This window comes from Ciona intestinalis, chromosome 1 (genome assembly GCF_000224145.3).
Source record: "Ciona intestinalis chromosome 1, KH, whole genome shotgun sequence".
Lineage (NCBI taxonomy): Eukaryota > Metazoa > Chordata > Ascidiacea > Phlebobranchia > Cionidae > Ciona > Ciona intestinalis.
Window position 1 is genome coordinate 8948223 of NC_020166.2, and position 21318 is coordinate 8969540.

The following is a 21318-nucleotide window of genomic DNA, read 5'->3' on the forward strand; positions in this document are numbered from 1 at the left end:
AATAAAGTCAAAATCCCGGTGATAGATACAAATATTGAGGATAAGAAAAAATCTGTAATGGTCGCTAATCTTCTCGGCTCTCGTTCTGTGTACTATATACTAGAGTTACTTTGGAGTTCATCAGCTCTGTATACTATATACTGAAAGCACTTTGAAGAATCACTACTATCCGAAATCGTGTATCAAACGTTAACCAAATTATTTTCGGCTTTGCGCAGAAACTGTTTTTATTGCTGCATAAAGGATATTTTAAGAAAAAGCAAAATGGGGGATCGCTACAACATTTTCTCACAAATGGAACATCTTCAGTCGAAGTATGTAGGAACAGGCCACTCTGACACGACCAAGTGGGAATGGTTGACAAACCAACACAGAGATACGCTTGCCTCATTCGTCGGTAATTTTTTATTTGATTATTGAAATAATGAGTTAGTGCTAGTAAAGAATTCTTCTCTTGCGTTATCTGCTAGCCAACCCCCAACTACCAACCGGAAATCCTTTAGCTGGTGGCCACCTAAAATTTTGGTTTCAAAATGTTTAATATGCCTCAGTGATACCGCAGCACGATTTCGCGCATTTTCAAAGTTAATTTTTGACACGATGTAAAATGATTACCCACCCAACCCCTAACAACTATCCAATATAACATAACACCTAACTTAATTCCTTGCTATCAAGCTGTAACACTTTAACCAGCCTAACACGTACTGTACCGAAGGATTCTTCACTAGGGTCAATAAGTTGTTTCCTCATGTTTCTCTGTCGCTGTATTACATATTAAAGTTTACTAGGGCACCTCCCTTTAGCTCCGAAATTATGGGTTTAAGGCTTAATGCTGTTACCATTGTTGGCTAGAATGTCTTTTGGCAAGATACTTAATGGCCATTCTGCATAATATGGCAGTTTCTAACAAGATCTCATGTGTGCAAGGCAGTTTTTTTTTTATTATCAAAAGTCGGAGTTGATAAATTAATTGGCGTGCATGACCAAAAGTTTCTAAACAAAATCGCTTGTGCACCTGCCATACTCAGACTGACTTAATGGCAATTTCTCCAACCTAGTGACCATATGATTTGTCACTTGTCAGGCCTACAATACAAATTTAGGAATACCATGTTCCATAACTTATTAATTATAACTATTTACAGGTCATCATGATTTACTGAATTACATCGCAATTGCGGAAAATGAAACGAAAGCCAGAGTCCGTTTCAATATGTTGGAAAAAATGTTTCAACCATGTGGGCCCCCTCCGGATCGACCAAATGTTGATTAATTTTTTTTTTAAAGTTGTGATATTTTAGGTTTTGTAAAGTGCTGCTGGTAGAATCAGAACTCTGACTGTCCCAGTAACTATAATTAAATGTCGCTGACCAACCTGTTTATCTTTTTTCTCCCAATGATATTTGCCAACTGAAAACACATTTTATGTGTGGAATTTATTTCACAGCTGTGTATCTCATGTTTACAGCATTATAAAATGAATCACTCGAAAACATGTGTTGCACAATACATTAAAAAGTTTTTAATGTTTATCTTTTTACTGGAACAGATATATTATCATTAAAATCAGAAATAATGTGCAACTAATACTTGATTAGTTCAGCATGCAACAACAATAAGACAGTGTATAGTACATGGCAGTAGTGACGGCACAAATAAATAAAATGCAAGTGTGGGAATAATGGTAGCGTGGTACCCACATGATTTCAATTTAACATCAATTTTTATCCCGTTAAATTTAAATACATTTAGTTAGAAATAGTAACTGCATATGGAAGAAAAACATTACAAATAAAACACTTCAAGATTTCCTAAGGTAATTAAAATCTTTTATTCAAATTGGAAGTCTATCAATCGGATTGTTCGTCTGTGATTTGTGTCTCGTGAACTTTTTGAGTGAGTGAAACTAGTTGGCCATCCTCCCCAACACACATTGGTTGAATGGTATTGAGTCTAAAAGTGAAATAAATGTTTCTAAAGTCAAAAATATCAATAAAAATGCCTGCAAACCGATTTTATGTTCTGCAATTGTGAAACTAAAAGAAATTAGTTTTAAATGAACCTTTTGAGTACTGTGATGAAAATATAACTGTTGATTTTTCAACAAAACCCAGTATTAATGTTTCATTTAAGTATTTTAACCTGTCAGTGGGTCATTTATATTCCCAATTATCTGCACTAATGTAAAAGCTTTATATTCCATTAGAACTAAAATAAGATTTAGTTTCTCCAATTCTTACGTCAGAGAATGGCACATAGTTTAAATGTTGCATAAAAACAAGCAATTTAGTAATTTTAAAGCGCCAATTATTCATAATTACCAATAAATTAAAGAGACATTTCCTCATAAACAGTTTTTATAGCATTTTTTTGAAGATGAATAATAACATTCCTACCTTGATAGTTGAGATATTTCCTGAGCAAGTTTAACAGCGAGATATTCCTTTTGTTCATCACTCATGCCTTCCATTGGGTTATTTTGTGGGGGTTGAACATGGCCAGTTACTGGATTAATTCTAAAATTAAATAAAAGTTAAAGCCCTGAAACTACCGAGACACATCATTGTATAGTTATAAAAATTATACTAATATTATTGTTGTAAAAAAAATGGAAATCAGGAACCGTGGGGTTCTCTTTAGGCCATGTACTCTACCTAATATTGGTGCATGATTACTAATTTACATGTTACTATGTATACCTGGATTATTCACATATGGTATCATAAACGATTAAAGAGTATGCATGTATGCTCATTTAAGGCCTATGTCAGGCATATTTTTGAATTCATTCCCATTTCAATTTAGTTAAAATTAAGATTTACAAAACGTAATAAACATGATTTACTGATGGGAGGCAATCTTGTATTCCTCTGTGTCGCTGTCAGAGTCACAGTCTGAATATTCAGTTTCACCAAAACCACCAGCCAGTAATCCTCTCGCAGCAAGTAAACCAGCTGCGTTACCATAACCAGTATACTTCACGAACCTGTCAACTGAAAACACACCAGAAAATTTATTATTAGGGTAAATTAAATTAAAAATTGAGAATACTTCAAAATTTTTTTTGGAGAAATTTTTTTCTTAGTTATAAATATATGATTAGGACAAATTAAACCAAACACATTACAAAATTTCGTTAAATAAAAAACAAACCAGAAAGTTCACAATTAGGAAAAATTAAATTGAAAATTGATAACACATTAAAAACTTATATTTTATGAAAAAATAAATTTATAATTAAAAAAACATACCAAATTTTTAACTGAAAAAAAAAAACTTTATAATTGAGAAAACATTAAATTTATTCTTACCATTTTCCTTGCACAATACAAAAAGAAAATCTGCGATACCATTTTTCACTTCAACATTTGCGTGCGTGCAAAGTTTTACAAGTTTATTTGAAAGGGCGTCGCCATCTTCTGGTCTGCGATGAAAATCCTTTCGAGGCGGCAAAATTTCCTAAGACCCCACAAACTATTATTTAAAGTGTTTTGCGCTCTCTTTGTTTAATTAATGCATGTCCACTGGTGTTTTTATCATGATTTAGTATAGCTGCCAAACTTTTCAAAACATAGGGAAGGCAATGTGCATTTGTTAAAAATGCCAGTAGTAAATTTTAGGGTAGGCCTGCCCCCCCATATTTGGCGCATGTTATGTAGCAGACATGGTGGAACTGCACCAATTATATGGAGGCAGCAAAACTTCCTAAATCCCAAAAAATATTTTTTCAAAGTATTTTGATGTAAATACTTTGGCATCCCTTTAATTAGTGCATGTTCACTTTTTTACCATTTCGACAAAGCAGGCATATAGTGGACCTGCACCAGTAAAGCAGCAAAATTTTCTAAAGCCCAACAAAGTATTATTTAAAGTATTTTGATAAATATATTTTGCGGCCCCCTATAATTAGTGCATGTCCATAAGAAATTTTGACTATTGTAAATTAGCGGACATGGTGGATCCGCACCAATTAAAGGAAACCCATCATTTGTGATAATGTACTTACTGCTTTCAAAGCTTTTCTTACATCTGCACTACATCGACTTAACTGGCTCAGAAGAGCAAGCAGGGGTTGCAAAACATCAACAGTGATAATATTCTGTTAAAAGGGGAAACAACTTAAGACATCACATAATATGTTAAAAATAGGCAATTTACCAAAAATAAAGTTATAAAATAATATTTAAAATTATAAAATAATTTATTTAAAAAAAAATTATTACAAAATGTAATTTCATTCATTCATAACCAATACATTATATACATAGCCTTTTTAAATAATATTTAAAAAAATAAGTTTATACATTCATAACCAAATTTGAAAATATATACATAATTTTTGTAATTATTATTTTAAAATGAAATTTCATACATTCATAACCAAATTTTAAAATATATATATACATAATTTTTTAAATATTATTTTTAAAATAAGTTTCCTACATTCATAACCCGATGTTCAAGAATATAAAGTAATGATTTGATCGGAGCAAATCGTTCAGTTTTTCTGAGGCTTTCTTCCTGAACCTGCTCCGATTTTTCTCCAATCAATAATTTCATCTTCAATTGCTGTGGAGGGACACTATAGATTGCGTTCCCAGCATGACTATATGCAAGTTAATGGAACTTTTAAGTTATGGTTATCAACATTGCATAAAATAAAAATGTGTGTTGAATGAATAAAAAATATAACATGTTTTATTCCTAGAAGGTTGGGGCAATGATAGTCGTATTAACATGGGTGTTTTGTTAGAGCAATTGGCATTAGGTGCCTTGCCACATACTCCCAGTGGTAGCACCATCAAGTCTCAACCAGTTAAGTGTTTTGCTCATGAACACACTCTCATTATCCCCACAGTGGTAGCATCATCAAGCCTTGAACTTGTAACCTCTTTGTTATAAGCGGTTGCGCTAACCACTGAGCCACCCTCCAGTAAGTGTTATTGTGTCTTATTTGTAAACATGACTTACCAATGCAATGACTCGGTTCGTTTTTCATCCTCACATGTGGACAACAACACAGTTCGACACAATGATAATGTCAAGTCAAGATCACTAACTTCTTGCTGTAACAATGCAAAACTCAAGTTAAAATCCACCATTTCAAAGGTTAACTATAACTGACCAACAAATGCACTTACAGTACTATACATTGAAGATTTTCTTAAGTCAACATTCAGATGAAACAACACCTTTAATATTTCATCCACCACTTCTACTTGCTTTGGAGTAAAAACTTTTCCTTCTCTGGAAAAAAATAAAATTAGAACCTCCACGAAAATTCCATCTCTTCACAGTCGTACCTGTCCGTATCATTCACTTGGTTGATTTTATACTCTAAAAACTGAACAAGAACAGTGCGAGCATTGTGGTTTTCTATGAACAGGTTACGTCCTTTAGCACTTAATGCAGTGATAAGGAAAACCAGTCGCAGAGTAATAACTGTGTGTTCATCCGGGCGCGACTGGTGCTCAACAATTTTTTCCGTCACCGATTTTAAAAACTGATGATCTGTAAATGTGTCCTGAGACAGAATTTATCATTTAACAAATCAATGTGTGTATTGGTTGTTTGGAAGATATTACTTACACAAGATATTACTTACATTAGCATCATTGGTGATGAACAGCACATTACAAAGACATTTGCATGCAAGTAATTCGATCTTTAAGTTCAATTCGACATCGCCATCTAAACAATTAAACGTAAAATAATTTTGCAATCAAGAAATAACTTAAATTCACGAAAAAAAAAAAAATAAAAAAATATCCATGATACAAATACCACCAAATTTATTTAATAAAAAATTTTTTTTTAAACTTTATTAAACAAAAATTGTTCACCATCTGTGCACAGTGTGATTTTTTTCTAAATTTCGTTTCTAAGAAACAAGCCAAAAAATGTAATACCGAAGTTGTAGAAAAAAATAAAATTCAAAAAAACAAACTAAATTCCACCTGTATCAGTAGCAATTGGTGCGCCATTTAATTTGCTGTGTTTTAGAAGGTATTTGGTGAAGTCTGCAGATGCTAAGCATTTTGAAACCAATTCTCTGTCTCGGGATAAAAATAGAAGCACGCTCAATGCTTCCGACAAATATTTCGGTTCAGAAGAAGGAAGAAGTTTTCTCAACATTCTCTTTGCTAAAACCTTGAATTAACAATAAAAGATTAATTAAACCTTATCTTAGCCCTCTTTATTCAAAGGTTTTGATACAGGATTCTTATTTTGGTTGTTACTGGTAAACAGTAATTGGAGGTCAGGTTAAGTATGCAAGCAATAATAAACAGTTAAAGTTGGTTAAATTGATGATGAAATACCTGCCGCTTTGCTGTGTTGTTCGAGGTAAGAGCAAACTTTTCTTTGTTCTGTAAAAAAAATCAGATGTTCCATGGTTACATGTATAAGTATAGCATTTGGATTTTTGAACAATGTGTTTAAATGTGTGGCGATAGGCCACAGTGGTTAAGTGATGAATGTAACATGCTTTACCCTTGCATGGCTCAAAAACGACAAACAGGGGGTTCTGTTACACACACCTCGTGTCATCTTACGAAGTTCCAGGTATGTTACTTTGTGGGTGCTTACTTTTTGGGGAAATTTTTTTATGATTGGCAGATGATTTGGACAACCCATTAGTGACCACTGGATTAAAGCAAGTGTTCTGCCAAAGAACACATACACCCACAATGGTAGCTTGAACCCATTACCTCGAACCTTGAACCCATTACCTCTGGGTTACAGGTAGGCACACTAACCACCTCTAGAGCTTAGGCGTAAGGTTACGTGCTCAAGACTCATTGTTACTGCCGTGTTGGCTTGTGTGTTCGTGGGGGGGCACAATATGTCCAACCCAATGGTCACTTATGGATTGGCTATATTGTCAGTCATACAATAAAAAAAAATTAAAAATCTTACAAAAATGGATCACCCATAAAGGTACATATATGATAACTCATAAGTGGGCATAAAATGTATTCAACAGGACCCTTGTTATAACGAACGCGCAACGATAAATAAGTTACACACTTTTATTTATAATTTCATATATTCAACAAACTTCAGAATATCGTGACTTACATTTTGATTGTAAAGGGATAATGCTACACGAATTTTTTCTTCATCGTCCAAGCTTAATGCATCGACCACGGATTGTTCATCGATTTCCAAAGATTCCATATTTTGCAAATACGCGACAAGACCAAAACGTAGTGAAAGTATTTTAGCAGTGTTATCTACGGAGAAGTTTGCAAATAATGTTTACATTTTGGAAGAATGTTTTTTTCACGTTCTCTCTTATTTTTGCGTTTTTCTGTCGTTCGCTTTAACTTTAAAATGTACCTAAAATTAATTATAAAATATTATCTTTTACAAAGACGAACACATAAACTTGGTTTTAATCTCTTTGATACAGTCTTGTAAATATTTTATTTTAAAACAAATTCGTAAATTGTAACAAAAGTGCTGATCTGTTGAGATTTTAAATTGGTTAATCAAAACCGATCACATATAAACACATTATGTTACATTTTATCATTTTAAACAATATAAATCTTTTAAACTTTGTATATGATTTTATTAAAACTAAAATGTAGTTCACGAATGATTTCCAGGGTCATTATTTTCTATTGCTTTATTGATTTCTATGTTCGTATGTTGGCAAAATTTATTCATGACCTCTCGGAGAACAAGAATGTCGACACTGCATTCTATTTACGAACAAATGCCGTTGACTTATACGAATCGTATTTTGTATATTTTGCGTTACATTAGGTCGTCAGAATATTAAATAATAAATAAACTTTACATTCTAACTAATTATATATGATTACGTTCATTTATTAACTGATAAACCGTTTGTCATGATAACAATTCGAATGTTTGCAGATCTAATTTTATTTTAAATTTATGTACAAATGGTGTATCTTGAACCTAACTTATTATACAATCTAATAAACCATTGTTATAGAATCCGTTTTTTTAAGAAAATAACTGATTTTTGATTGATAATGGCAACTATTGAAGAAAGAATCAAACATTTTCGAACTGCTCCGTTTGATCCAAGGTTCCCCCAGACCAACCAAGCTCGCAGTTGTTTCCAGAACTACATTGACTTCCATCGTTGTGAACGGGTGTTCAATGAAAAAGGCAAAGATACAACACCCTGCGAATACTTCAAGTTGTGTTATAATTCTCTCTGCCCAAATGAGTGGAAAGACAAGTTTGACACCTGGAGAGAAAATGAAACATTCCCAACAAAGCTCTAATTTAAAGATCTTGTTTTAGACAAACGTTTTCATTCAATATGACACCCAATATAATAGTAATTGACAAGAAAAAGTTCTGTGTTTTGAACCAATAAATTTGAAATATATATCTGGTTATTAATGTTTGATTGATATTTGTTTATCATTACTGCTTTTGGTACGTTTATCACTTCAAATCCATATGGATTGTTTATGAAGCTAAAACACAGTGTTACAGGAATCCACCATCTTAACTCTTGCCTGGTATGAGTACCATACATGTAGCTCCGTAATTAAAATGACAGCCTTTACATAGGTGTTCATTGCTGCTATCATTATATGAATGTGTCCATGGGCAAGACAGTTTATAGTAAATGGTCTAACTCTTAACCCAGTGGTCCTCATATGGGCTGTCCAAATTGTCAGCCATATTTATATATAAATAACTTCCAGGAAGATGTTGTACCACCAGAGATTGTATTTTTTAATGAGTAAATTCATGTCATTTTGTGGTTGTTTCAATCCTGACAACACCCACAACTGGGTTGTGGCAGTTACTGACCTTGTCCAAGGACACACACCACAAAAGTGGCAGCATTAAACCATGAACCTGGCATCTTCTAATTGAAAAGTAATTAAGTCACAGTCACAGTTTCCGGCACATGTCTTGTAAGACTTTAATTCCAGAAAAAATTTCCTTAAGTTAATTTCTGTTACAAGTTCAAGAAATCTAAATATCACATGTTTCGTTATATAGATATAATATATTGGTATACCCATAAGCACACAAAAGTTCAACAAAATTATACGTTGCACAGGAACTATATCACATTTATATCAAACCAACATACAAAAATATGGCAAATGTCGATACTGTGGGATTATGGACATAAAATTACTCTCTGTTGTAATAAAAAAATATAAAATGATGCACATACAGCTTCAATAGCACCACATAAAGTTGTCATACATGGATCTGGCTTCTTTGTTCATGGATTGGCTAAAAATTAACAGATAGAACACTTATTAAAAAAAAACAATTAGCAGCTACATATTCAAGCACACTGTAAAGTATAAAAATAGATCATATTGAATAACACTGAGTACAGAATATCACTTTAAAAATGGAGAAAGTTACAGTCAATAAATTGAAGTCACAGGTAGTATATTAAACAGAACTTTCCATAGATTCTATCACTTCATCTTTTTTCACAGTAAAACTCATTGCCCTCGGAACCTTTTGTTTTGATCTTGACATAGCAACAGTCAAATTAGAGAGCGACGCACTGTAGTCTCTCATTCCAGCACTTGTATGCGCAATAGTTTTGTTTTCAGAGATTGGTTTAAGATAATTTTCCTTTCTCATTGTACTAAGGCCACCAGATTTCTGATGTGACCGCAAACCCATGCTGGAACGAGAATAACGCGGGAATGTACCATGCGAAAAAGATGGGGGAGCAGCATGTGTGGGTGATTCCTCTAAACTATGAAGTCTATTTCTAGCATGCAAATGCTTTTTTGTTGGAGTCATAGTGGATTGTGTACCAGCAAAGTCTTGAATATTATCTATTTTTTTAGGTTTGACACATAACGCTGTACTTTGTGCCATCTGTTCATGATCTGGAAGTTTTCTGTGCTCTCCCAAAGAAATCTGTCGGTCCATATTTAACTTCAGTATTGCTTGTTGGTGCTCTAACTCCCTTTTCTGTTGAATAAGTCGGGTAAAGTATCTTCGTTTCCTCTCAACTTCATCAACCCTTTGTTTTTGTACAGGTTGGTTGCTTATGGATGGTGAACTAAGCAACTTGCTGCTGGATGGTGACTGTGGTTTTATTGCCTGGTAACCTAATGCTGTGTTACGGAGGGAGTAGCATGAACAAGCGGCAGAATTGACCTCAATGACTGCACTGACACGCTTGGTACCTTCTATTGGTTGCTCATCACCATATGTGAATGCAGTCTGCGGTAAAATGTCCGAAGATGGCCGTTTTTTAATTTTGCTGTCAATTTCTTCATACGTTAGACTCGTGCTGTGCCATGAGTGGAACTGAGACGTGCTTCTCTTCTCCCTAAGGTTGTAATTGCTGCGTGCGGCCATGGAGGAAGCTTTAAAAAACAAAGAAATGTTTTAAAAGTCGATACAGACTATCTTTTATATTGAATGTAATTGGATTCGAAATAAACCTAAACCATAAAATATTTTTAATTTAACCTATAAAAACTTAGTTAATGAAATTTACCACAACATTAGGGTAATTGCTGCGGTATTATTGACTACTGTGGCATAAAAGTGTTGCTGTATTATCCACTGAGAGTGGATTGGTGTTCTTTAAAAAATGCATATTTAATATATGGGTGTGCTATTGCATACTAAAAAGCAGGCATGCCGGAAATTGCTGCAGTCCGTTTAGCTTTTATAGTGATTATGTTGCCGCGGCGATGCCAAGTGCTTTTTATGAACTGACAATTTAACGCACCCATCTAAAATTATTGGTTATTCAATTAAAAGCTAAGAGCATGCAAATTGTTTTAATTACTCTGCATATTTATTGAAAACGTTAGTTTACAATAATGGTCTTGAACTGCATAAGAACTATTTCTATTAAGTTCAATAAAGCAGATACAGTATGTTGCAAATTTAAGTGGAGCATGATTAAATAAAAGAACAGGTGCTATTTTCAATAATTTCATAGATTATAATCAACATAAGAAAAATATAGAAGATATGATAAATTAGAACTTAAATCAGTTATAAATTATATGTAAAACTAATTATATTTTAAATCATATGTTGTAGAACCAAAATCATATGTTGTAGAACCAAAAACAGAACCAATTTGTTTATTATATTATAGAAATACGCTATGCAAGAAGTGAGATATTAACCTAATTAGTAATTTAACTATCACTACTTTTTAATCCCAACTTAAAATACCAAGTTTTACTACTCAAAAAATGGGTTAGTTTAGAATTTTAAACCCATTGTTGCTGCGTTTTAATTTTAGATTAGTTAAAACAAAGTCAATTAAACAGTCGAAACAAAACTCACTAAAACTAGTTTTAAACTATTTCACAGCAAAATTCACTCTGAAAAAAGTCACCTTCTATTTCAATTCGGTGAAGCCAAAAACTGACCAACCAGCTAAACTGAGATAGAAAAATTAAAAAATAGAATATCCTGTAAAATTAAATGAAAATCAATCGTGTAGTGATCGACCATGCTGTTTAGCGGATTACTAAAAGAGTTTTGTGAATAGACTGAAAGTTAATTGTCATAAGCAGCATGCTGCAATCTTACGAACCTCTGGTGTATCACAAACAAGTAAAGAATTCATATCCTGTAGTTCTGTATCATCACATAAACACAAAATATTTTTTTTTTTTAAATAAAAAAATTAATGTCCGATTTTTCACACCCAGAAAAATTATCTGATTTTTCACTCAATACCCTTTTAAAAGTGTTACATATAAATTAACAATTTTGTTGCAACATAAAAGTGCAAAGTGCGATGTCAAACATTAAATGCTAAATATAAACAAGACATGCTTTTCCTAACCAACATAAAAAATAACTGCATTACATAAAACATATTTACCTGTCAAGCCTGTAGCCTCCCCAGTATTGAGTTCACCTATATTAACCAGTGCAGCGTTACAGCATGGCCCACCATTAGTTGGGTGCAGAAGCATGTAGTATACCAACATGAACAAAATACCAACGATAAACAAGCCATTGACGGCAAAAACGAATCCGATCGCAATATTTGGCGCAATGCTTTCAACAGGGGCTTCTGTGGCTGTTGTTACATTAACTGCAGAGAAACTGTTGTTTGAGCCGAGTAAAACTTCAAGTAGACTTCCCCCTCCGTGCCGAAAGTAGAACCACACCATAGATATTGCAACGTTTTCCAGAAATATAAGGAAATAATAAACAGCCATCCGGTATCGGTTGTTTGAGTCTTGCTTAGAATGCACGTTGATGTATGCGAAAGTGTAACAGAAGCTGGAATAATAATAACCCAAAGTTATGGCGTGATTAAAACATATATGCTGTATACTGAAAAGCTATAAACAAAACACAATTATTATAAGCCCCTGCAGCTCTGTATTTAACACCAGTGATACTATTATCAAATACAAATTGAGCACACATTTTAAAATTTTACCAAATAAAAAAACAGCAAGTACTGCCTGATTTGAACAAATATACTGATCATAGGCAGCAAAAATACTTTTAAACTCCCCAAAAAGAGCTATAAACAGGATGCAATTATTGGAATTTCAGGGCCCGCAGGAGTACATGATTTTAACAAGGGTGTGCACATTGTTGCCTCGTATGTAGCACCAGGGATACTAATATCTAAAAATATCAAATACGAATTATGATTTTAAAAATTTTACCACATTTTACAATTTTACCAGATAATTAAAAAAGAAAACTGTTTAAGTACTGCCTGCTTTCAACAAACTTAAATAATAAGGGTAAAAACAACTCATTTTTTAAAAAGATATTCAAAACAATGTTCACATTTACGTACTGCCTGTTTTCAATTAAATTAAATAAATATCACCAACTTACCCAATTACAACATTATAAATATATTCTTGCGCTCTTGAATTACAAAGTTTTGTGTTCTGGCAGATGATATAGATGGTGCAAATTACCCAGTGTACAGCAAACAGGGCAATCCATGCCCATACATGGACATTCAGTAGTAAAGCCAAGGCAAACACCTGCAACAAAAAAAAGGTTAGTGTTACCTAACCTCAAATTTCTCATGAAAAACAGAAGCAAATTATGCTCAGAAATAAGAAACTTTATATAGTGTGTTAAAAATTGAAACTTTTTAAAAATATACATATATATATTGCAAATTTGAAAATGCCTTTTGTTTTTCAACTTGAAACTAAACATTTTGCAAGACAACTGGTTGTTTAAAAATTAGGTTTCAATTTTGGAGTAAAATTAATTGAATTAGTTAGCAAGTGTCATTTAACTTTGATAAAGACAACATGAATAGGACGTTAAAAAAAATTTGCCGAAATAGCTAAAATACAAGCATAACATGCCTGGTAGCAACACAACATTAAATGTTCTAGATCATCTAGGATTCTAGGTATATGGGATAAATAAACTGGAATAAACAAAATTATTACAATATAAAAGACATACCCTTGATGTTATAGTGCATGTTCTGTATAGGAAGAGCACAAATGATCCACAAATAGAAATTTGCTTTTTACTTTCAGGTATGGAGTCTCTTAGATGTCGTTGCCATGTAACGATCATCAGTGACATTCCAAAGATGGATACACAGCATGATAGAACTGGTAGAGTGGTAAAACAATTTGTTAAAATCGCAAGTATGCAATACAGCTTAAGCATTGTTAACTAATCAATGCATAAAATGTAAAAAAATGGATATATTATCAAAAACCTGTTTTAATCAAAAATTTATTTATATAATTAAAACTCAGTGTTTCTGTTACTTTTGCTACCAGGTATAATGTAAATAAAAGTGTCTCACAACAAACTGTATTTCCAAAATTTTATCTGCCATTCGGCATAACTTCATCAGGAAAACGTAATGAAACAATACACGCAAGCGAAAATATATAACAAAAGTAAAAAAAACATTGTTTCACCTGTAATAAAGGGTGTTTGCATGGTAGTTACCATGATGTAGATTTGTAAAACTACTTGTGGTGCAGCTTCCAAGTAAGACTCCATCACACGCAGGAAACTTACATCGCTAAGCTGGTATTTCCACTGGTGATACAAAAGCATTTGTTTTAACGCAAAAAAACAAAAAAAAATTGACAAAAAAGGACACACTCCGTATTGCAAAGTGGAATACTGACAATGTAGAAGAATTCATGAATTAAAAATTAATCAGAGTTTAAATAGAAGAATATAACAATATCACATTTTATCGTTTAGTCCTAACTATACATTTTGAGATTCAATCATATTTTCAGTATTTTTTGTAAAATATATATTTATTTAGTTATAACTAATCTTATTACAAAAATCTCATGTATTAGAAAAAAGAAAAAGCTGTTTTGTGTTAAACAAAGTAACAAAGAAGTATAAATTAACAAACTAAACGGTAACTGTTTACAAAAGCAACAGTTTTTTTATATACTGAAATGAATACTATGACCCTCAGTCCCTCAGTCTAGTTTTTAAGCTGTTAACACACTACTAAGTTTAAATCTTTAGAATATTTTTTAATCAATATTGTTACATAAATAACGCTACTTAAAAAGTAATTTTCAACTAATCACCAGATTATTGTAAAATTTCCATCTTGATTCGTTCCCTTGGATTTCGCGCCGCCGTGATTTTAATCCGAATTGTATCGCACGAAAGTATCTGCAAAGTAAAATCAATTGAATATAATTTAATATGATACTGGGAATCGAGCACACACAAATTATTTTTTCTGTGTACAGTTTTTAATCTTCTAGGTGTAATATCAAAGTGATCTAAAGGCAATTGTTTATTATTGAACTTATGGAACCGTAGTTTGGTTTGAAATATGGCTACACAAATTAGTTTTTCCAAATTATATATATTTTGTACTGCACACACAAAGACTTTAAAATAAAAATAATGCTTTCTGTATCATAAGCAAATGCAGATATTTAAAAAAGAGAGGGAAGTGTTTCTTTATAGAGGAATAGTCTAAAATTTCTGTTAAAAATTTAAAAACCTGTGTGTACATTGTCGCTCATGCACTGACATTAAGCATTCCCGGGAATAAATAGTAAATACCTGTATATTGGTCCAAGCTGCAGCAGATGTACAATAAAAAGGAAAAGGTGTTTGTAACATCGTTTTTCGGCGGGTTTTCCCACATTTTTTCGTTGCTTGTTTATTTCGGAAATATCCTCTACTTCCCACCAAATGGAAAACGCCTGAGTAGAAAATGACAGATAAATGCAATTTTCGTTTAATTTTTTGACTAAGCTTCTGAATGTAACAAAAACTATACATAACAAAGAATTACAATTTTCGTTAAGTTTAATTGGACTGAGCTGTTTAATATAGTATAACGAAACTACATTTATTTTTATAAATATGGTAACAAAAACAGTAGGCTATAGATAAATATTCGTGGAAACTCCTGAGTGGAAAATTACAGATAGTTACAGTTTTTATTTGACTAAGCGGTTGAACCAACAAGAGTATAAAATAAACTGTATTTATTTTGGGAAAAAAGGGATAAAATCGAATGGTCGAACAAATATTCATGTACAAATAAGCTAAAAAAACGAATAAATAGGCCTAGTCATTTTCATATACAAACTAGCTAAACAAACAAATAAATAGTCATACTCACATACTAATTAGCTACAAAAACGAACAAATGGTCATATTCATATACCAATTAGCTACACAAACAAATGAATAGACTTTTTCATATTACTAATTAGCTAAAATGCATTGGGTAAAATACAAACTTGACCTAAACCACAGGTCTTTAACACAGACATAACCCACATAAAATAAAATTGAAAAGGGTCATTAAACCCAGCGATTATAACTTGCCAAACAAGTTGATAATTGCAAGAATATTGGAGATCGATTGTGGCGAAACATGGGAGCGTATACAAGCGACAGTTAGTAGAACAACTAAATTATTCATGACCGCAGTTCTTCTACTATTGATTATGCAATGGACAACTTAAAGAAACATCACGGGAGAACTAAAAATCACTACAACGCTCTTATTATAAATATCCTGCACGTTAGTATTAACAAAAAGCCTGCATATTAGCATTAGTTAAACAAAAATCACTACTGCATTCTTATTACTGTATATTAGCATTACAAAAAAGCGTGCATGTTTACATTAATTATATACGCCAAGATATAAAGCACTTTGGAGAGGATCTGGTCAATTATAACCAATTGTATAATAACTTTCATCTGTTACAATTTGGTAGCAGCAGATCCTTACTGCATTTCTTTATACAAGAATCGTTCAATTCTATGAGCACCAGGTCAGATCAGAGTCGGATTCACAGAATTTATTACAGTTTCTTTAGAAATTATGAAAAGATTTTGATTTAAGATTAAGTAAGTCTTATTATACATTTAATGTACGACGACACACTATGCATACGTTCAGTGAAACTTTTAACTAAATATTTATATAAATAAATAAAAAAATTTTTTTTCAAACTAACCAAAATAAATATTTATTAAAATTAACAAACATAAATACTCATTAAAAAAAAGTTTCTTACTTGCATAATAAGGGAAGGCACAACTATGACAATCATTGTGACGATGAAATAAAACATGTTGTCTTTGTTTTTATCTCTGTTGTAGTAATAAGACAACCCGTTCAAAATGTCAGTTACTGAGTCAAAGAAGTATAAACCAATTGAACCTGTAGAATACAAGTATATTTGTATCAATTGTGAAATATAAATAGTGGCAAAAGAGCATGTTCAAAATGTCGGTTACTAGGTCACTGTAGAATAAACAACAGACATATAAAATATTTGTAAAAATTTTTAAAAATAGTTGCATGAAAACATGTTTAAAATGTATGTTACTAGGTCAAAAAAGTATAAACCAATTAAAACTGTAGAATATATAACAGACACATTATTCTTAGTAAAACTGTTAAAAAAAGACATATTAACCATTTATATAAATTTTAAAATACAAATAGTGGTATGAAAGCATGTTTAAAATGTATGTTAATAGGTCAAAAAAGTATAAACCAATATTGAACAATAAATAACAGACCTATTATGCTTTGTATAAATGTATAAAAGAACATATTACTATTTGTACAAATTTTAAATGTATAAATAGTGGTATGGGAATTTTATGATAGCGTGAAAATCATGCAGAAAAGAACTTTTCGTGATAATGATTTCATGAATTATAGATGAACGCATGACAGCAGTCGAACATAGAGATGGATTGTAACAGAATGTTCTGTGGCTGTGTTTCTGGCCACTTTAGGTTTATTAAGTTTAAGTACATATATACACAGTGTCAATATGTTATTAGGTATTACTGTACCAATATGGCCCCAAAGTCACAAACTATTAATTATGTAAAGAAACTGAATACATTTATAATAGAAAAATAAAACTGGTTTTAATATTTACTATCAAGTATCATGTATAATTTTTTACAGGGACTGTTATTATTTATTTTAATGTTTTTACAACCAAAATATTTGAAATTTAAAATTTGTGACCGTGAGTTGGTAAGGTTCAAATAATCTGTAAAGAAAATTGATTATGTGTGACAAGTCGATCAGATGACAGTTTCTTTACTAAAGTAGATGTTAGATGCCACAGTTAGGTAAACAAACATACCAACCTATGACAGACACAAGATCAAATATTGAAAACCTTGAACAAATATGTTGACACTGAAAGAGAATACAGAACGACGCACAGCACGTAATTTTGCTCTGAAATGTAATTCCACAATTTCATGTTTAGTTTCAATATTTTGATCTTCTAATCTAAGATAGACAATATAACCTAAAAATTAAGAAATTAAACAAATTGATTTGGCATTTTAATGAACATTTCAATTCAAGATATTTCTGAATTATACTTCACAATAAAATGTTTGAGCATTCTAGTCTAAGATGGGCAATGGACAAAAATACAAGAATTAAACAAATTGATTTCGCATTTTTAATGTAGCCTATCTTTCAAGTTATTTCTAAGTATTTTTTCACAATAACATGTGTGACTATTCTAATCTATTTGTTCCAGTATTTTAATTTAAAGTAGACAACAAGGTATATGGAAATAAATAAAGAAATAAAACACATTGATTTGGCATTTAAATGTATCATTTTAACTTGAGTTATTTCTAAGTAACGTTTCACAATATTATGTTTGACTATTTTAATCGTTTTGATATTTTAAGATTGACAAAATGAAAAAAGAAAGAATTTAAACAAATGAATTTACAGTTAAAAATGACAAAATATAACCTTTTAAAAAATAGTTCTGAATAATGGTACAGAAACTGACATTTGGTTATAAAATATTCATTCAGATCCGTTAACATATATGGAATTTTCCGGTCAGAAAAATATCAATTAGAGAATAAATCATCAAAATCTCAAGACATCAAAGCCTAATGGCTTAAATCTAAATCTGGATGAGAGATTGTATGCCAGAAATGATATATATAGCGACGAATTATTGATTTTGAAAATTATTCTTACTTAACGTTAAGCTTCCACACAGTATTGAGTGTTGGAATGATAATTAAGATGAATAAGGTTTCATATTTAATAATAGGGTGGGGAAGATTGGACACCTTTTCATTCTATATCCCCGTCCAATTTGGTAGTAAACAAAGAACATTCAAAGTATTATAAAACCATACTTTACGACTCCTACAGACTGTTGTTAATTGTTGAAAACAAGTGAAGTATGATATTTGGAAATTATGTGCCAAAAGTGTCCCGTCTTCTCCCACCCTACTATATATATATATATATTTAATATTTATTATACACATATATATATATATATCAGATTATATGAATATGTTTTACCAAAAATGTAGAACTAGACCTAGAATTAGTAGTGTTTCAAGAAAATAGGTTTTATTTTAATTTTTTGCATATTCTTCATTATAAATTGTATTTGCTAATGCAATACAATTGTGTATTTGTGTTTTATGTTATATAATACAATGATATTTTGGATATAAATTTCAAACCTTATTTTTACTCCCATAAGATGTACTAGAATGGATGGAGGAATTATTTGAAGTGGACAAGTCTGAAACGGCCGTATCTGTAATATTGTATTAAATGTATATATATATCTTCACAAATAAAATGTTATAAAAAAGATCAAATTAAAGCTTGGTTTTACAATTTGTTAAAACAACAATTGAAAGTCAGTTTTCAAAACATTGAGTTTAGCTTGCTTTATGCTCGCAGAAAAATGACCTTCATTATAACATGGGTGTTCTGTTTCATACATCTCATGCCGTATAAAAAAATATCTGTTGACAAATAAAATGTTAAGTAAAAGATAAAAATTAAAGCTTGGTTTTACAATTTGTTAAAACATCGAAAAATGACCTTCAATATAACACGAATCATTGTTTTTTATATATGGCTGATAATTTGGACAACCCATAAGTGACCGCTTGGTTTGGAGCAACAGAGAATAGCTTTATAAGTTGACCCTAGGAACAGGTACAGCTGTTCCAGATTATATCAGATAGTAATCGGGAAAATACCAAAGAGAGTAATTGGGAAATACCGAAAGTGTGTGTGGCCCGAAGCTCTCTAATATTTAATGAATCATTCGCAACGGGCTTTACATAATAAATTTCACTTGTGAATAACACAATTTAAAAAAAAACCTTAGCTTTACACTCACACTTTCAGAAGTGAATAACACAATTTTAGAAATCCATTTATTATAAATAATAAATACGAGTATTAACATGATAACTACCTTGGTTTTCTTTGTCAAACAGGATCTGTCCACCTCTAGTATGACCACTATCCACCTCATCAAAATTCCCAGACCTTCCGCTAAAAGAAAAAGTGGATTTTACAAAACAAATTCAAGAAAAAGTTTTTGTATAAAATAAGATTAACAAGCGAGAATTTTATAAGTTCTAAGCAATAAGATTACTTGAAGGCAAACATTTGATTTTAGTTTTAATATTGAAAACCTTTTAGATTTTGGGTGGGCCTAGTCTATTTTTACTATTTATTGTGTAGATTACAAACGCTTGTTTGCTTTCAGATGTTATTCTATAACTCTTCAAAAGCGATAGCGAAGATCATTTTATAGCTCTAGAAAACAATTTTCCCCTACTTTAATAAGTATGAACCACTAACCCCTCTATAACCAATCACTCCTAATTACCAACCTCTAACACTTTTCAACAGCCTAATTGGTAACATATATACTAGAGCAGTGGTTCTTAAACTTGGGGGCGCGCCCCCCTAGGGGGGCGTGTAACACTTGGAAGGGGGGCGCGAAAAACTATAAAATAAAGTGTTATATGTCTTATTACAGTGGTGTTCGAAAGGCTTGAATACGACGCACGCAAAATTTAAATAAAATAGCAAACCTTTAAGTCTGAATTGCTATTATGTCTTAATTAATTGCCAGACAAAACAATCGCTATTATGATGCAATGAATCCCTATTATTTCGTAACAAACAGTCTACCTGGCTAAGAAAAACATGGCAAATATAAAGCTAAACTATGACGCAAACGTAAACAGAACGGTTATTTGATTTCACTTTTGCGTTGATCGCGAAAATGTGTTTTACGCAATAATACAGATACAGTCAACCAAGGGGCGCGGTTTAAAGCATGTCCAATTTGCCAGGTTTGGCTGTGGTGGATTATGGCAGAAATTAATTGAACACCACTGTGATAATTTAACAAAAAAGGGGGGCGCAAGTTTGTTGAGATCTCCTTTGGGGGGGCGTGCTTCAAAAAGTTTAAGAACCCCTGTACTAGAGGACTTTTTACTTGCGCCGATATTATTATAAAAATGAAGAGAAACCAACAGAAAACAACAGTCTGTAATAACTCTCACCACCCTATACTGTTTTTTAAATTTTAATGGTTTAAAAACCTCAATAATAAACCTTACCATCCTTCAGCATGGGAACTTCGTCTGTGTTGTGGATTAGATGTAGATTGTTCCCGATCGCCAGCCATCAATACATCCCCAGCTGATGGTGGTTGGGGGGAATAACTGACATTAAGCAACTTCATCGGCGGATTTGTCAAATATACGTCGGTGTCGGACTCGTATGAAGACATAGATGAAAGCAATTTATGTTGAGACATTTTTCTTCCATTTTTAGTGCATGAGGGGGGGTTAGTAGCAGTAGCACCACTATTCAAGTTGTGTTCAGGGTTTTCAACAGACTTGGCAACTAAGTGGGACATTCAGGGTGTTCTGTACTTAACCTACAGCTATGAATTTCCTACACACCTACAGTACGGTAAAATCTTAATAGGAAAAATGATTAGCCATATAACATTAACAAAACGGGCACTATAGTAAAGAATCCTC

General features: G+C 31.9%; 3 protein-coding genes across 4 annotated transcripts; 1 reads left to right on the forward strand and 2 right to left on the reverse strand.

The window, feature by feature from the left end:
• The first annotated feature begins 144 nt into the window (after positions 1 to 144).
• On the forward strand, positions 145 to 1590 carry LOC100178572 (splicing factor 3B subunit 5). The gene is made up of 2 exons (XM_002121959.5): positions 145 to 397; positions 1149 to 1590. The coding sequence occupies exons 1-2, from the start codon at positions 265 to 267 to the stop codon at positions 1274 to 1276; spliced, it is 261 nt and encodes an 86-aa protein (XP_002121995.1). The 5' UTR covers positions 145 to 264; the 3' UTR covers positions 1277 to 1590.
• On the reverse strand, positions 1425 to 7251 carry LOC100180936 (synembryn-A). The gene is made up of 13 exons (XM_002121713.5): positions 7084 to 7251; positions 6324 to 6371; positions 5961 to 6153; positions 5609 to 5694; positions 5307 to 5527; positions 5145 to 5250; positions 4975 to 5069; positions 4447 to 4609; positions 4010 to 4102; positions 3315 to 3462; positions 2849 to 2996; positions 2400 to 2519; positions 1425 to 1956 (listed from the first exon to the last, which is right to left on the reverse strand). The coding sequence occupies exons 1-13, from the start codon at positions 7180 to 7182 to the stop codon at positions 1854 to 1856; spliced, it is 1623 nt and encodes a 540-aa protein (XP_002121749.1). The 5' UTR covers positions 7183 to 7251; the 3' UTR covers positions 1425 to 1853.
• A 1478-nt stretch (positions 7252 to 8729) lies between these two features.
• On the reverse strand, positions 8730 to 21252 carry xrga (XK-related a). Of its 2 annotated transcripts, XM_009864047.3 has the most exons (12): positions 20890 to 21252; positions 19728 to 19807; positions 18976 to 19052; positions 17605 to 17698; positions 16506 to 16651; positions 15028 to 15170; positions 14538 to 14625; positions 13896 to 14019; positions 13423 to 13577; positions 12829 to 12983; positions 11846 to 12252; positions 8902 to 10355 (listed from the first exon to the last, which is right to left on the reverse strand). In XM_009864047.3, the coding sequence occupies exons 1-12, from the start codon at positions 21189 to 21191 to the stop codon at positions 9418 to 9420; spliced, it is 2709 nt and encodes a 902-aa protein (XP_009862349.1). In that variant the 5' UTR covers positions 21192 to 21252; the 3' UTR covers positions 8902 to 9417.
• Positions 21253 to 21318: the final 66 nt, after the last annotated feature.